Source organism: Canis lupus, chromosome 30 (genome assembly GCF_011100685.1).
Source record: "Canis lupus familiaris isolate Mischka breed German Shepherd chromosome 30, alternate assembly UU_Cfam_GSD_1.0, whole genome shotgun sequence".
Lineage (NCBI taxonomy): Eukaryota > Metazoa > Chordata > Mammalia > Carnivora > Canidae > Canis > Canis lupus.
This window is the reverse complement of record NC_049251.1, coordinates 8,198,514-8,214,507: the sequence shown is the minus strand read 5'-3', so window position 1 is coordinate 8,214,507 and position 15,994 is coordinate 8,198,514. Positions and strand designations below refer to the sequence as shown.

At 41.3% G+C, this 15,994-nt stretch overlaps 1 protein-coding gene across 1 annotated transcript in view; it reads left to right on the top strand.

Annotated features, from left to right (window-relative positions):
• DNAJC17 (DnaJ heat shock protein family (Hsp40) member C17) overlaps positions 1-15,994 on the top strand; it is a 42,098-nt gene that overhangs the window by 18,627 nt on the left and 7,477 nt on the right. The window contains exons 2-6 of the mRNA XM_038580080.1: positions 13,189-13,258; positions 13,571-13,629; positions 13,842-13,929; positions 15,315-15,400; positions 15,644-15,740. Of these exons, the coding sequence (XP_038436008.1) occupies positions 13,189-13,258; positions 13,571-13,629; positions 13,842-13,929; positions 15,315-15,400; positions 15,644-15,740 (400 nt within the window). The remainder of the gene's footprint in view (positions 1-13,188; positions 13,259-13,570; positions 13,630-13,841; positions 13,930-15,314; positions 15,401-15,643; positions 15,741-15,994) is intronic.

The window sequence follows — 15,994 nt, the reverse complement described above, 5'->3', positions numbered from 1 at the left end:
CCCAAAAGCAGGATTGCTGTAACATGTGGTAAATTCTATTTTCAATTTTTTGAGGAAACTCCATTTTATTTTCCATAGTGGCTGCACCAATTTACATTCATACTATCAGTGCATGAGAGTTCCCTTTTCTCCACATCCTCACCAACACTTGTTATTTCTAGTCTTTTTGAGAGTAGCCATTCTAACAGGTGTGAGGTGATACCTCATTGTGGGGTTTTTTTTTGTTTTTTGTTTTTTTTGTTTTTTTCTCATTGTGTTTTGATTTGCATTTCCGTGATGATGAGTGAGGTTGAGCAACTTTTCACATGCCTTTGGCCATCTGTATGTCTTTTTTGGGGGAAATGTCTATTCAGATCCTCTGCACATTTTAAAAATCAGATTGTTTGCATCTTTTTTGCTACTGAGTTGTATGAGTTCTTTTTATATTTTGAATATTAACCCCTTATCAGATATATGATTTGCCAATATTTTCTCCCATTCCATAGGTTGCCTTTTCATTTTGGGGTTGGTTTCCTTTCCTGTGCAGAAGCTTTTTAGTTTGATGTAGTCCCACTTGTTTATTTTTGTTTTTGTTGCTTTTGCTTTTGGTGCTAAATCCCAAAAAATCATTGCCAAGGCTAATGTCAAGGAGCTTACCACCTATGTTTTCTTCTAGGAGTTTTATGGTTTCAAGTCTCGCATTCAAGTTTTTAACCCATGTTGAGTTGATTTTTGTTTATGGTATAAGGTAGGGATCCAATTTCATTCTTTTGTATATGGCTGACCAGTATTTCCAACAGCATTCATTTATTGAAGAGACTGTCTTTTCCTCATTATATATTCTAGGCTCCTTTGTCATAAATTAATTGACCATATATGTATGGGTTTATTTGTGGGCTCTCTATTCTTCTGTTCCATTGACTTACATGTCTGTTTTTATGCTCTGGCTTTGTTCTTTTTTCTCAAGATTGCTTTGGCTATTTGGTCTTTTGTGGTTCCATACAAATTTTAGGATTTTTTTTTCTATTTTGATGAAAAATATCATTGAAATTTTGATACAGTTTGCACTGAATCTACCGATTGCTTTGAATAGTAAGGACATTTAAACAATATTAATTCTTCCAATCCATAAGCACAAAATATCTTTCCATTTATTTGTATTATCTTCGATTTCTTTTTTTTTTTTAAGATTTTATTTATGTATTCATAGAGACACACACACACAGAGAGGCAGAGACACAGGCAGAGGGAAAAGCAGGTTCCACGCAGAGAGCCCGACGTGGGACTCGATCCAGGGTCTCCAGGATCACGCCCTTGGTTGCAGGCCGTGCCAAACCGGTGGGCCACCGGGGCTGCCCTTATCTTCGATTTCTTCGTCAGTATCTTACAGTTTTTTAGCATACAATTGGTTCACTTCCTTGGTTAAATTTATTCCTAGGCATTTTATTCTTTTTGATGAAATTGTAAATAGAATTTTTAAAAATTTTATTTATTTATTCATGAGAGACACAGCGAGAGAGAGGCAGAGACACAGGTTGAGGGAGAAGTAGGTTCCATGCAGCAGCTCGATGTGGGACTCGATCCCAGGACTTCAGGATCATGCCCTGGGTGGAAGGCAGGCCCTCAACTGCTGAACCACTCAGGCATCCCAAGATTGTTTTCTTAATTTCTATTTCTGGTAGTTCATTATTAGTGTATAGAAATGCAGGGGATTCCTGGGTGGCTCAGCGGTTTAGCGCCTGCCTTCGGCCCAGAGCGTGATCCTGGAATCCTGGGATCAAATCCCGCATCAGGCTCCCTGCATGGAGCCTGCTTGTCCCTCTGCCTGTGTCTCTGCCTCCCTCTTTCTGTGTGTCTCTCATGAATAAATAAATAAAATCTTTAAAAAAAAAAAAAGAAAGAAAAAGAAATGCAACAGATTTTTGTATGTTGATTTTGTGTCCTACAACTTTACTGAATTCATTTTTTCTAGCAGGTTTTTAAGTGGGGTCTTTAGGATTTCTTGTTTCTAAAAATAGTACTTAGCACTATGAGCTTCCCTCTTAGAACTGCTTTTGCTGCATCCCGTTAGTTTTGGTATGTTATATTTTCATTGTCATTTGTCTCAAGATATTTTTTATTTCTCTTTTGATTTCTACTTTGACCCCTTCATTGTTCAGTAGTATGTTGTTTAATCTCCAAAGATTTGCAAATTTTTCAGTTTTCTTCCTGTAATTGATTTCTAGTTTTTTATACCACTGTGGTCAGAGAAGATACTTGATATGATTTCAATCTTGTAAAAAAATTTTTAAAGATTTACTTATTTATTTGAGAAAGAAGGTGTGAGTGAGTGGACTGGCAGACAGAAAGGGAGAGGGAAAGCAGACTTCGCAACCCTGAGCCCAAGGCAGATGCTCAACCACTGAGCCATGCAGGCATCCTGCCCCTCAGTCTTTCAAAATTTATTAAAGTGGGACGCCTGGGTGGCTCAGCAGTTGAGCATCTGCCTTGGGCTCAGGGTGTGGTCCCGGAGTCCCCTGATGGAGTCCTCCCCTCAAGGAGCCTGCTTCTCCCTCTGCCTGTGTCTCTGCCTCTCTCTGTCTCTCTCATGAATCAATAAATAAAATCTTGAAATAAAAATAAAAAATAAATAAAATTTATTAAGACTTGTTTTTGGCCTAACATATGATCTATCCTGGAGAATGTTCTATGTATGCTTGAAAGGAATGTATATTTCTGTTGATTTCGATGGAATGTTCAGTATATGTCTGTTAAATCCATCTGGTCTCATGTGCAGTTTAAGGCTGATGTTTACTTATTTATTTTCCATCTGGATTATTTATCAATTGATGAAAGTGGGGTATTAAAGTCCCTATTATGGGCAGCCCCGGTGGCGCAGTGGTTTAACGCTGCCTGCAGCCCAGGGCGTGATCCTGGAGACCCAGGATCGAGTCCCATGTCAGGCTCCCTGCATGGAGCCTGCTTCTCCCTCTGCCTGTGCCTCTGCCTGTGCCTCTGCCTTTCTCTGTGTGTGTCTCTATGAATAAATAAATAAAAAATCTTAAAAAAAATAAAGTCCCGGGGATCCCTGGGTGGCGCAGCGGTTTGGCGCCTGCCTTTGGCCCAGGGCGCGATCCTGGAGACCCAGGATCGAATCCCACATCAGGCTCCCGGTGCATGGAGCCTGCTTCTCCCTCTGTCTGTGTCTCTGCCTCTCTCTCTCTCTGTAACTATCATAAATAAATAAAAATTAAAAAAAAAAAATTAAAAAAAAAAAAAAAGTCCCTATTATTATATTGTTGCCTATTTCTCCCTTTAAGTTTGTCAATATTTGCTTTATATATCTAGGTGCTCCTATGTTGGGTACAAGAAGATAAATATTATATCTTCTTGATGGATTGACTTCTTTACCATTATATAATGACTTGTCTCTTATTATAGTCTTTATCTTAAAGTTTATTTTGTCCAAGTATAGCTACCTCAGCTTTGTTTTGGTTGTATAGAATCTTTTTCCATCCGTTTACTTTTAGTCTGTTTGTGTCCTTACTTCTGAGTTAAGTCTCTTGTAGGCAGCATGTAGCTGGGTCTTGCATTTTAATCTATTCAGCCACTCTGTCATTTGATTAAACATTTAGGCTTGGTTTTTTTTTTTTTTTTTTTTTTTTAAGATTTTATTTTTAAGCAATCTCGACACCCATCATGGGGCTCGAACTCACAACCCCAAGATTAAGAGTTGTATGCTCTACCAACTGAGCCAGCTGGGTGCCCCTAGACTTGTTTGGCTTCTTTAAAGTGTTTTTTTCTTGATTTGAAAAATAATACGAGCTCATTATAAAAAATAAATATCACCTATAGCTCCTCTCTTTCTATTTTTATATTTTCATCTGGTGAGGATGAGCTCCCCATGCAGCCTTTTGTGACACCAGCCTGTTTGAGGTGGATTGTTACAGGCGGCAAGGGTAAAAGTCTAGACTTCTGGTAGGGGTGCAGTGGGGGCCACTTTTTTTCTATGGTGGAGGAGAACAGTTATTGTCTGTAGTACTGATTGCATGTTTTTTCATTGAATGGATTTTCAGTATCATAATTACCTCTCATGTCATAATTTCCTCATTTGTGAAATGTGGATTACAATAATTTCTACCTCATAGGCATGTGTTAAGTGCTAAATAAGTTATTATATGTAAAGCACTTCAGTAAGAGCTTGCCACACAGTAAGCATTGTGTAAGTGCTAGCTACTTTTTGTTTGTTTTGGAATGTAAACGATTTCTGGCTTTATCTATTATAAATAATGACATAAATGAATACCAGTTTTTATAATACTGAATGAATTTCTAAATATTTCTATAGACAGACTGTTAGAAGAGGACTTGCTGGATCAAAGGGTCTGTACTTTTCAGAGCCTACTGATATGTAGGACCAGATTGCTTTCCAGAATCACCAGGTCAATTTACATTCACTACAAAGCCTCCAACATTAAAATCTCATCCATCTTTTTTACTTGTTATCAATTGATAGGTGAAAAAGGATTTAATCTTTGTGTGTGATGCTGAATATTTTTTATTTTATTGACCATTTATATTCAATAAATTATCTTCTTATTTTTTCTCTATTTTCTTGTGGGTTTTATTTTTCTGTTTTCTTTTTCTTTTTTTATGTGTTTTCTTTTTCTGTATGAGTTTTTTTTAGATGCTAATGATTATCTTCTCATATATTCATATTTCAAGCAGATACTTCCTTTAGTTTTCATTTCCCCATCTATTAATTTTGTCTATTATTTTTTACCTAGAGGAATTTAAATTTTTTTCATTGTAAATTTAGTCATTTTGTGTATGCATGCACACGTGTGTGCGTGTGTGTGATTTCTTCCCTTGATTTAATATTTAGAAATTTCTTCCTAATCCCATCATTTCCGTTATTTTAGGTTCTTTTGGTTTTGTTTTTTATATTTAGTGTTTTGATCTATCTGGAATTATTTTGGTATATGGTTTGAGATGAATATTTAACTTTTTCTTCACTAGTGTAATCAATTTTAATAATACTTTTTACCATATGTTGAATTTTTACATTTATTAGTGTTTGTTTCTTGGCCAGGTTTATATATGCCTTCAATCTTGCGTTTGTGCTTTTTATGATACACTTTCATAGCTGACAGAGAATGTCGAGATTTAAGTTCTTTGGGCTTAGAGATCCCAAAAGCCTCTTTAGTCATTCATTCTTTTTTTTTTTTAAGATTTTATTTATTCATGAGACACACACACACACAAACACACACACACACAGAGGCATAGACACAGGCAGAGGGAAAAGCAGGCTCCATGCAGGGAGCCTGAAGTGGGACTCGATCCCGGGTATCCAGGATCACACCCTGGGCCGAAGGCGACAGTAAACCACTGAGCCACCCAGGCTGCCCTAGTCATTCATTCTTGATAAAGATTCACTACTCTTGAACTCAGCAGGCCTATTACGTCTGGCCCTGCTCATCCACACTGTGGATTGTTCTACTCTCTGTTTTATGAATCACACAAAACTTATGAAATCACATTAATTTTTTTATATTTTCAGTATCATCTCTGAGTAATTTTTATCATTCTTTAACCTTTGTTTTCTCCTCTTCTTTGTCCAGAGTGTGTTTCTTTGCCTGTGTGTATGTTCTCACTCCCTAGCATTTCTTCATCCCAGGTCTGTGCATTAAAACCTGTTTGTATGAGGGGCTCCTGGCTGACTCAGTCAGTAGAGCATGTGACTCTTGGTTGGAAGTTCAAGCCCCATGTTGAGTGTAAAGCCTACTTTAAAAAAACAAAACAAAAACAAAACAAAAACCTGGTTGTGTGAATGTATTCTTTTCTACTCTTCTTCCATTACTTTTCTTTGGTTAAAGTTTAAGATTTTGTTTTTAAGCAATCTCTACACCCAACATGGGTCTTGAACCTACAACCCATAGATCAAAAATTGCACACTTCACCAACTGAGCCAGCCAGGCACACCTGGTTGAAGTTTTCTAATACTCAAAATACCTTTTGATAAAAACATTTTTATTTCCATGCTTTATTGCAACCATGTCCTTTTTTTTTTTTTTTTTATGTCCTTTCCTGTTTTCAGTATCTTTCCCTCATTAAAGCAAAACTTTTTTTTAGGCTGTTTTTTTTTTTTCACAAAGTATTGCCCACACCTAACATGGGGCTCAAACTCACAAACCCAAGATCAAGAGTCTCATGTTCTACTGACTGAGCCAGCCAGGTACCCCTAAACCAAAACTCTTAATATTTCTCCTCTAAGCTGGTCTGGGATTCTAAGAGAAGTCAGGCTCTTTCACACACTCTGTCTTGAATCTCCTTTATGGCTCTCCTGGGAGAGCTGCTCACCTTTTAGACCCAGCTCAGATATTACCTCCTTTGGGAAGCCTGCAGGGTTAAAATTAGTCACTCTTTTCTCTGTGTTTCCATTCTCTTTTTAAAAATTATTTTATTTTATTTACTATATTTTTTTTTTTTTTTTAAATTTTTATTTATTTATGATAGTCACACACACATTGAGAGAGAGAGAGAGGCAGAGACACAGGCAGAGGGAGAAGCAGGCCCCATGCACCGGGAGCCCGACGTGGGATTCGATCCTGGGTCTCCAAGATCGCGCCCTGGGCCAAAGGCAGGCGCTAAACCGCTGCGCCACCCAGGGATCCCTATTTACTATATTTTATTTTTAATTTTTTTGTAAAGATTTTATGTATTCATGAGAGACACTTGTTTGTTTTGTTTCTTAAATTCCACATATGAGTGATCAGATGGTATTTGTCTTCTCTGACTGACCTACTTTGCTTAGCTTAATTTGCTTCTTGTTACCCTCTGGCTCAATCCACATTGTTGCAAATGTAAGATTTCAGTCTTTTTTATGGTTGAATAATATTCCACATCTTTTATCCATTCGTCAGTTGATGGACACTTGGGCTGCTTCCATAGTTTGGCTATTGTAAAAATGTTTCAGTAAACACTGGGGTGCAAGTATCCCTTTGAATTGGTATTTTTGTATTTTGGGGGTAAAGACCCAGTAGTGAGAGTCCTAGATCTAGGGTAGTTCTATTTTTAATTTTTTTGAAGAACCTCTGGTGGCTGCACCAATTTGTATTCCCACCAACAGTGCATGAGGGTCCCTTTTTATCCACGTCCTTGCCCAACACTTGTTGTTTCTTGAGGTTTGGTTTTTGTTTGTTGTTGTTTTTTGTTGTTGTTATTGTTTTTTAAGTGAGCTCTACACCCAATGTGGGACTTGAACTCATAACCCTGAGATCAAGAGTTGCATGCTCTATGGATTAAGCCAGCCAGGCACCCCTTTTTCTCATGTTTTTTTTATTTTAGTCATTCTGACAGCTGTGAGGTAATATCTTATAGTGTTTTTTTTTAAATTTTTTTTAAATTTTTATTTATTTATGATAGTCACAGAGAGAGAGAGAGGCAGAGACACAGGCAGAGGGAGAAGCAGGCTCCACGCACCGGGAGCCCGACGTGTGACTCGATCCCGGGTCTCCAGGATCGTGCCCCGGGCCAAAGGCAGGCGCCAAACCGCTGCGCCACCCAGGGATCCCTAGTTTTGATTTACATTTCCCTGATGATGAGCTTGGGCATCTTTTCATGTATCTGTTATGTCTTCTTTGGAGAAATGTCTGTTCATATCTTCTGCTTTTTCAAAAATTGGATTATTTGGTTTTTGGGCATTGAATTCTATAATTTCTTTAGTATTTTGAATAATAACCCTTTATTGGATGTGTCATTTGCAAATATCTTCTCCTATTTAGTAGGTTGTCTTTTAGTTTTGTTGTTTTCCTTCACTGTGCAGATGCTTTTTATTTTGATGTAGTCACAATAGTTTATTTTTGCTTTTGTTTCCCTTGCCTCAGGAAACATATCTAGAAAAATGTTGCTACGGCTGATGTCAAAGAGATTATTGCCTGTGCTCTTTTCAAGGATTTTTCTGGTTTCAAGTCTCACATTTAGGTCTTTAATCCATTTTGAGTTTTTTGGGTATGGTGAAGAAAAGTAGTCCAGTTTCATTCTTCTACATGTGGCCATTTGTTGAAGAGACTGTCTTTTTTCCTTTTTATATTTATTCCTCCTTTGTCAAAGATTAATTAATTGACCATGTAATTGTGGATTTACTTCTGGGTTTTCATTCTCATGGACCACTCTTAGGGCATCACATACAATAATGTTGTTCATTGTTTTCACAGCTATCTTCTTGCTAAACAGTGTCCTTTCTCTTCAGTATCAGGGAAGTACCTGATTTTTTTCTATACCCCTAGCGCTAGTCAGCCTCTTTATTCCTAGGTAGTCTATCAGTGGACCCAGGAGGTAGGATAGATTCAGTGCTATACTGAAGGGCTCTTGGAGAGCTCTCTGCCTACCTTTAGATACCCCTCCTCTGGAATGAATACCAGCCTGACCTCGACTGTCTGGCCTCACCTCTATCTTTGCTAATATCCAGCTAGTGCATGAGACTGGTAATTTTTTCCTATAGGATCTCGAAATATAGAATGATCAGCCCCTTATACCTTTAAAGAGTGGTTTGGAAATTGAGGTCCAGGCCAGGCCTGGGAGTAGGGGGTCCAGGATACATCGATTTGATTAGGGCAGCTGTATTTAGTTGTAAAACATTATGAGTATGGAGCTGGAAGGGCAGGGGTAAATAAGATGGGATCGATGGAGATGGAGGTAACCTAGGTCTAGTTATGCTGTTGCTAAAACAAGCAAGCAAGCAAACAAACAAAACCTAACCCGGATGACACTGTTAAAGATATTTCTCAAAAGGACACATTCTGAAAAGAGAATAAGGAAGCAAACTAATATAGATAAATTAACTTCCCATTATTACACAATTCTCTCTTTTCAGTTTGAACTGTTTGTTTCCCTATTTAAGTTAAAAAAAAAGTTTTCTTTTTTTTTGTTTCTGTGTCCCCTTTTTATAGTTTTGCAGCAGAATGCCTGACATGAAACATAATTGCAAATATTCAGCTGTGCATAAGAGAATAGTACTTAAGTACAAATGGAGACATGATTCTTTTATTTTTTTTTTAATTTTTTTATTTATTTATGATAGTCACAGAGAGAGAGAGAAGCAGAGACACAGGCAGAGGGAGAAGCAGGCTCCATGCACCGGGAGCCCGACGTGGGATTCGGTCTCCAGGATTCGGATTCCCGGGTCTCCAGGATCGTGCCCCGGGCCAAAGGCAGGCGCCAAACCGCTACGCCACCCAGGGATCCCTGATTCTTTTTTAAATAAAGGAACACAACTCAGATCCCACCTGGGATTCTAAAGTCTGTGTGGCAAAAACAAAAACAAAAATAAAAATAGTTTTCTGATATAGAACATCCAAAATGAATTATAAAATGAATTATAAAACAAACAACAGTACTTAATATCATTCCCTTAGAATAAAACCCATAAAGCATTCTCTCAAAAAAAGAAAAGAAAAGAAAAAAGAGGGCAGCCCCGGTGGCTTAGCGGTTTAGCGCCGCCTTCCGCCCAGGGCGTGATCCTGGGAGACCCGGAATCGAGTCCCACGTCCGGCTTCCTGCACGGAGCCTGCTTCTCCCTCTACCTGTTTCTCTCTCTCTCTCTCTGTCTCTAATAAATAAATAAATAAATAAATAAATAATCTTTAAAATAATAAAAAAGAAAAGATAAAAGAAAGGGAAGAATGTGCTACCCATGCTCTATCTTGCTTTCTTATTGGTCCTTTTGCCTCCTCTTTCCCTTTTACTATCTCTTTCAAATTTACGAAAGGGAACATACGATACATTTATTTATTTGTTTGTTTGTTTGTTTTTTAAGATTTTATGTATTTATTCATGAGAGACACACACAGAGAGAGGCAGAGACACAGGCGGAGGGAGAAGCAGGCTCCATGCAGGGAGCCCGACGTGGGACCAGATCCCGGGTCTCTAGGATCACACCCCGGGCTGCGGGCGGCGCTAAACCGCTGAGCCACCCAGGATGCCCGAAACACATGATACTTTTAATGCCCCATGATACAAAAGAAACTGTTTTTCACAAAATGTCCTGACATTGGTAGGCCACAGCCTTCATCCTGGTCTTGAAGTCCATTCTGATGGCAGGCGGCTTTCACTTTTAGGTGACAGACACCCTCTCCTCCCTGCTTCTTCCTTTCACCCGTCTCAGAGAGAGAGGAGGGAGAGAGAGTCAGAAACAAAACACAAAAGACTATTTGCTGGCACGATCAAGGAGGAAGGTTTATTTTATTTTATTTTATTTTATTTTATTTTATTTTATTTTTTATTATTTTTTTAAGGAGGAAGGTTTAAAAGGTTACTCACCATGCGGTTAACCCTGGAACCTTGAAGAGAGGGTGGGGGAAATGGGGAAAGAACATTAGTATTGTTTTACTTATTGAAGAAAAAAACAACAAACAAAGGGCCCTAAAACATAAAGAATATATAATAAAGAAAAAGAAATGAAGCCAGGGGCACAATAGAGGCGGCGAAAGAGAGAAAGACAAATGATAAGGGCTGAAAGAGTAAAGATGTTTCAAATGTAAACCGTATATAAAACTATCACCTCTTCCCTTATTATTAATATTTTAACAGTGACAACAGAGCTAGATGTTATTTTTTAATGGTGAAAGGCTAGATTGGTTTGGGGAGGCAAGCAGGTGGGCCGGGTGAGCACAGGTAGACGATTGGGAAGGTGGGAGTGTAGGAAATCACATCCACTGCTCAGAGCCTGTCCTGGGAGTAGGTTCTGTCTCCTGGGCTGAGCCTGCAGAGCCCTGAGAGCCCGAAGGTTGCGGTCGCCCAGGCGGGGAAGGTGTGGTGTCCGCCGCAGCCCAGCAGGTGGCAGCACATCCCAGAGATCCTGGGCTGGGTGGCTGCCTTCCCTTGGCCCCGGAGGTGCCAGTGGAGTGAGTGCGGCACCTGTCCACACCCCCTCCCTTGGTGGTGCTGGCTGCTTTGCCTCTGAAGGTCCTTACTTAGCAACTTTGGGTAGAAGTATTTATTGGTTTCCTCTGAGGAGCCTAGAAAGCCAGTCGGCTTAGCTACTTGAAGAAGTCCTGGGTCCAGAGGCTCCTTCTTGCAGGAGGTTTGAGTGGCAGGTAAGGCGTACAGGCAGAAATGAGGGTAAGGCCTCAGGAAGCAGAGGCAGATTCTGGGATTTTGTGCTCTCCCTTGTCCTTAAAACAGCTGAGTGGGCAATATATGATAGAGAATTTTGGTGGCTATGTTTTTTTATTCTTTACTAACATAAGAAATAAAACTTTTTTCTTTTTAAATTAGAAATACAAGATAAAAACTAAACCTCTCCACCAAGATAACCCCTGTTGGCAATAAAAAATGATAATAAAATAAGATCTGTTTAAGGTTTGAAAATTTGAACTATAGAAAAGTATATAATAAGTAAATGGGGTGCCTGGCTGGCTCAGTTGGTGGAGCATGTGACTCTTGATCTCGGGGTTATGAGTTCAAGCCCATCTTGGGTGTAGAGAGAAGTGTTTCCCTCCCATCCATCCTAAGCCTCTCTCCAAAGGAAATCACTCTTAGGTTCCTTATGATAAGAAAAAAATTTTTCTGGGTGCCTGGGTGGCTCAGTGGTTGAGCGTCTGCCTTTGGCTCAGGTCGTGATCCCAGAATCCTGGGATCAAGTCCCACATCAGGCTCCCAGAAGGGAGCCTACTTCTCCCTCTGCCTGTGTCTCTGCCTCTATCTCTGTGTCTCTCATGAATAAATCAATAAAATCTTAAAAAAGAAAAAGAAAACAGAGGCACCTGGGTGGTGTAGTCTGTTAGGCATCCAACTCTTGGTTTTGGCTCAAGTCTGAGCCCTGCATCGGGCTTCATGCTCAGCACGGAACTTGCTTAAGTTTCTCTCTCCCTTTCCCTCTGCCCCCACCCCGCTCTCTCTCTAAAATAAATAAATCAATCTTAAAAAAAAAAAAGAAAAGGGAAAACAAAGGCTATGCACATGTCCAAGTATTTCTATTTATAGTATTTGTATTTATTTTAAATCCTGAAGTGATCATATTATATATAGTTATCTAAGTCTTGTTTTTTTCATGCTTCATGTACCTTGAAGATCTTTTATTTTTGAGGTATAATTGATATAACAATATTGTCTTGGTTTCTGGGGTACAACATAATGATTTGGTATTTGTATATATTGCAAAACCATCACCACAAGAAGTCTAGTTAGCATCTGTCACCATATATAATTACAATTTTTTTTTTTGCTTGAGATGAGGACTTGAAGATCTTTCTAGTCAACACGTATAGACCTCTGTTTATCATAGTATTTTTGATGTCGATTCTGCACAAAGAGCAATGGAGCTGCCCTACATGTGCCACTCACGACAGAAGCCCTTTTTAAAATTTTTTTAAATTCCTTTTTAAAATTTATCATAGTATTTTTTAATGGGTGTCCCTGTTGATGGAGATTTTGAGTGGTTCCCATGGGAGCTGATATAAACATTGCTGCAGGGGTACCTGGCTGGCTCAGTCAAGTGGAGCATGTGATTCTTGATCTTGTGGTTATAGGTTTGAGCACCACATTCAGTGGAGAGATTACTTAAAAATAAAATCTTTAGGGGTGTCTGGGTAGCTCAGTTGTTTAAATATCTGACTTCAGCCCAGGTCTTGACCTCAGGGTTATGACTTCAAGCCCCATGTTGGGTTCCATGCTGGGTGGGAGCCTACTTAAAAAAAAAAAAAACCACAAACACACACCAAAAAAACCACAAACTTTTAGAAAATAAATAAACCCTAATGCAGTGGACATCTTTGTATATTTGCTTTGGGATACTTTTACAAGTCCAAATTCCTAGGAGTGATCAGAAGGCAAATATATTTTAAACCTTGATGGCTAAATTTTTTTTCAGGAGGGGTGCCCAATTTACATGCCCACCAAGAGTGTGTGAGTGCCTATTTCCAGGTGGCTGTAAAGAAATCTGACCCTGCCCAGAGCCCTTTTACATCCTTTCTGTTGACACTGGTGCTCAGCAGGAAGGAGACCCAGCTCCTCTGCTGCAGGACAGCAGTCAGCTCCCTCTCTGGCTTTTGCCTCCTCCACTGCAAATCTCCTCAGAGTTTGTGAGGTGACTGTTTCAGTATGGGAAACAACAGCCTTTCTTTTAGTGAGGGGGAGTACACTTGGATTCCCTTTATTGCTTCAGTGAGATTTTCCTGTCTGTCCTGGGGTGAGAGAGTGAATAACCACATCTTCTGACTCTTCCAGGTGAAGAAGGCATATAGACAGAAGGCCCTCTCCTGCCACCCAGACAAAAATCCAGATAATCCCAGAGCAGGTGAGACTCTTCTAAGTGTGGGAAGGTGAGACCTGCTCACGTGGGCATGGTGTCTTCCCATCTCTGCTTCCGTGTGAGTGCTGGCATACACGCATGCAGCCTGGCTTTGGGTGTGTAGCCCCAAGCCTGCACTTTGCCTGCTGGGGGTGTCTGGTCAGCTGCCTATACGTCCCCCTTCCCCTTGCTGGTCCATCATCTGCTGATGTCGCCCTTCCTACCAGTCTGTGGCTTCTTTGAAGTGCTTTTCCAAGGGAGCACACCATCATCAAGCCTGACTTCATTTTTCTCCTCTTTTTTGATCTGTATTTTTAGCTGAGCTCTTCCACCAGCTTTCTCAGGCCTTGGAGGTACTGACCGACACTGCAGCCAGGGTAAGCTCCTCCTCCTCTATGAATTGTCCCCTGTGGTTAGAGACCACTCTGACACCTCGGCCTCAGTCCCCCATACTCTGCCATGCAGCAGTCCTTGCTGCCCCAGCCTGGAGGCCTGGTCAGGCTGCCTCCTGACCGCTAGGGGGCTACATGGCTACGGTCCATGCTTGTCCTCAAGCTGATGGCTCCCCGGTGTTCCTTTCTCCTGCCAGGCTGCATATGACAAGGTCAGGAAAGCCAAGAAGCAGGCAGCAGAGCGGACCCAGAAACTTGATGAGAGAAGGAAGAAAGTGAAGCTTGGTAGGTGACATCATGGTGCTGGGTGGCCTGTGGTTTCCCTGGGCCATCCGCATGCACCCATCACCTTTCTTCCTAGAACTGCAGTTCTAGCATCTCACAGCTTTTTGGCTGCAGCTCTGGGCAGAGCCCTGCTCTCAGGGTGGATCCTAAAGGACACTCTTAGGAATAACAACAATGACTAGATTTACTATTAGCTAGCATTGTGACAGATGCTTTACAGTCTCCTTTAATTATCACAACTATCCAAGGAGGTGGGTATTACTAAGTCCATTTTTTATAGATAAAGAAGCTAAGGCACTAAAAGGATAAGAACTTGCTGAAGCTGGGATTTAAACCCACGCAGTATGAGTAAAGTCTGTGTTCTTGTTCAGCATGCCATTCTGGGTCTTTTGATGCATTCCAGCCTCACTTCTGCACAGAGCTTTCATTCTTTGGAGGTGTATTTTTATTTTGGTGTATTTTGAATATCGTAACATCTACCCACTCCAAGCGTACAATTCAGTTACTTTTAGTAAATTTCCCAAATGGTACAACTGTGACTATAAATCAGTTTTAAAATATTTTCATCACTGCAATAAGATTGTTCCAGGTAGTTTTTACCCAGTATTTCTCCCCTTCTTCTTATCTATTTGACATGCATATATTTAATATGTACATATACCATCCCAATACATTTATCTTGCTATCAAAAACAAACAAAAACCCAGAGATTCTAGGTAAGTAATTGCTCAGAGAAGAAAGCCATGAGTCCCAGGCCTGGGATGATGGTTTGTCACAGCACCTGGCCTGGCCTAGGGCCACAGCAGGTTTCTCTTGGAAGGTGGGAAGGGCTCCAGGTCATGGGGTGATGTGTGCTCGCTTCAGCAGCACATATACTAAAATTGGATATGGGGTGATGTCCTCACACAGAATCTGCTATCCCTTTAGGAGCCACCATGGTTGGGTGGTAAATGTGAGCTGAGAGGGAGGTAAAGAAGACAGTGGGGACTTGATCTCTGTGGTGGGAGAAACATCAACACCAAGGTTGAGGTCAGGTTGTGATGCCAAACCACAGGAACAGGCCAGCAGCTCCACCCTTGGCATCCCTGCCACATGGCCCTGGGCTGCTGACATAAGCACCCACCCACACCCTGTTCACTGATCAGAGAACCAGCTTGGTCAGCGTGAGCTGACTTAACTCTTCCAGACCCCAGCCACTGGAGCCTATATTTCATCTGTGCTATGACCTTTCTCAATTCAATAAACACTAACTTATGAAGCTCATGGGCATGGAGGGAGGGTGCAGAGTTACTATATGTTTTGATCCTGCATGAGATTTTGGGCGGGCTGAGGACATGTAGAAAGCGCTTAGACCAGCCATTGGGTCATTCACCTCTTGTACCCAGACCTGGAGGCCCGAGAGCGCCAGGCCCAGGCCCATGGCAGTGATGATGAGGAGGAGAGCCGGAGCACCAGGACGCTAGAGCAGGAGGTGAGCATCCAGGCATGCTCGCCTGAAGCCATCAGCAAGAGGAGGAGGGTGGGCCTAAGTGGCTGTCGTGGCGGGGATGGCATGCCCTCTCCCTGTTCTTCTGTGGGATCTGGGTAATCTGTCCCACCTGCAGGTTGCTGGGCCCTAGCTTACAGGTGGAGCCTCCCAGGGACCTTCACAAGGTGAGCCAACCTGGAATTGGATCTGCACAGAATTGTCACTCCCCCTAACCCCGCTCTGCAGATCGAACGCCTTAGAGAAGAGGGTTCCCGGCAGCTGGAGGAACAGCAGAGGCTGATCCAGGAGCAGATACGGCAGGAACGGGAGCAGAGGTTGAGAGGTAAGCATCCATCACCCCCACCCACTTGCCCTCTGAGGCAGCTCCAGATGCCAGAGCAGCCACACTGGCTGCTTGGTGGAGTTGCTATGGAGGCTTCCACCTGCTTGGAACCCTGGGGGCACCTGACTCACATATGCCACCTGTTCCTTCTTCCCACCACTTCTCTGAGGCCAATTGTCTTTCACTCTGCCTGAGATCTCCTGGCCCTTTTTGTCGGAGTCCTAAGCAGAGCTGGCTCTATTTTGGAGCAGATC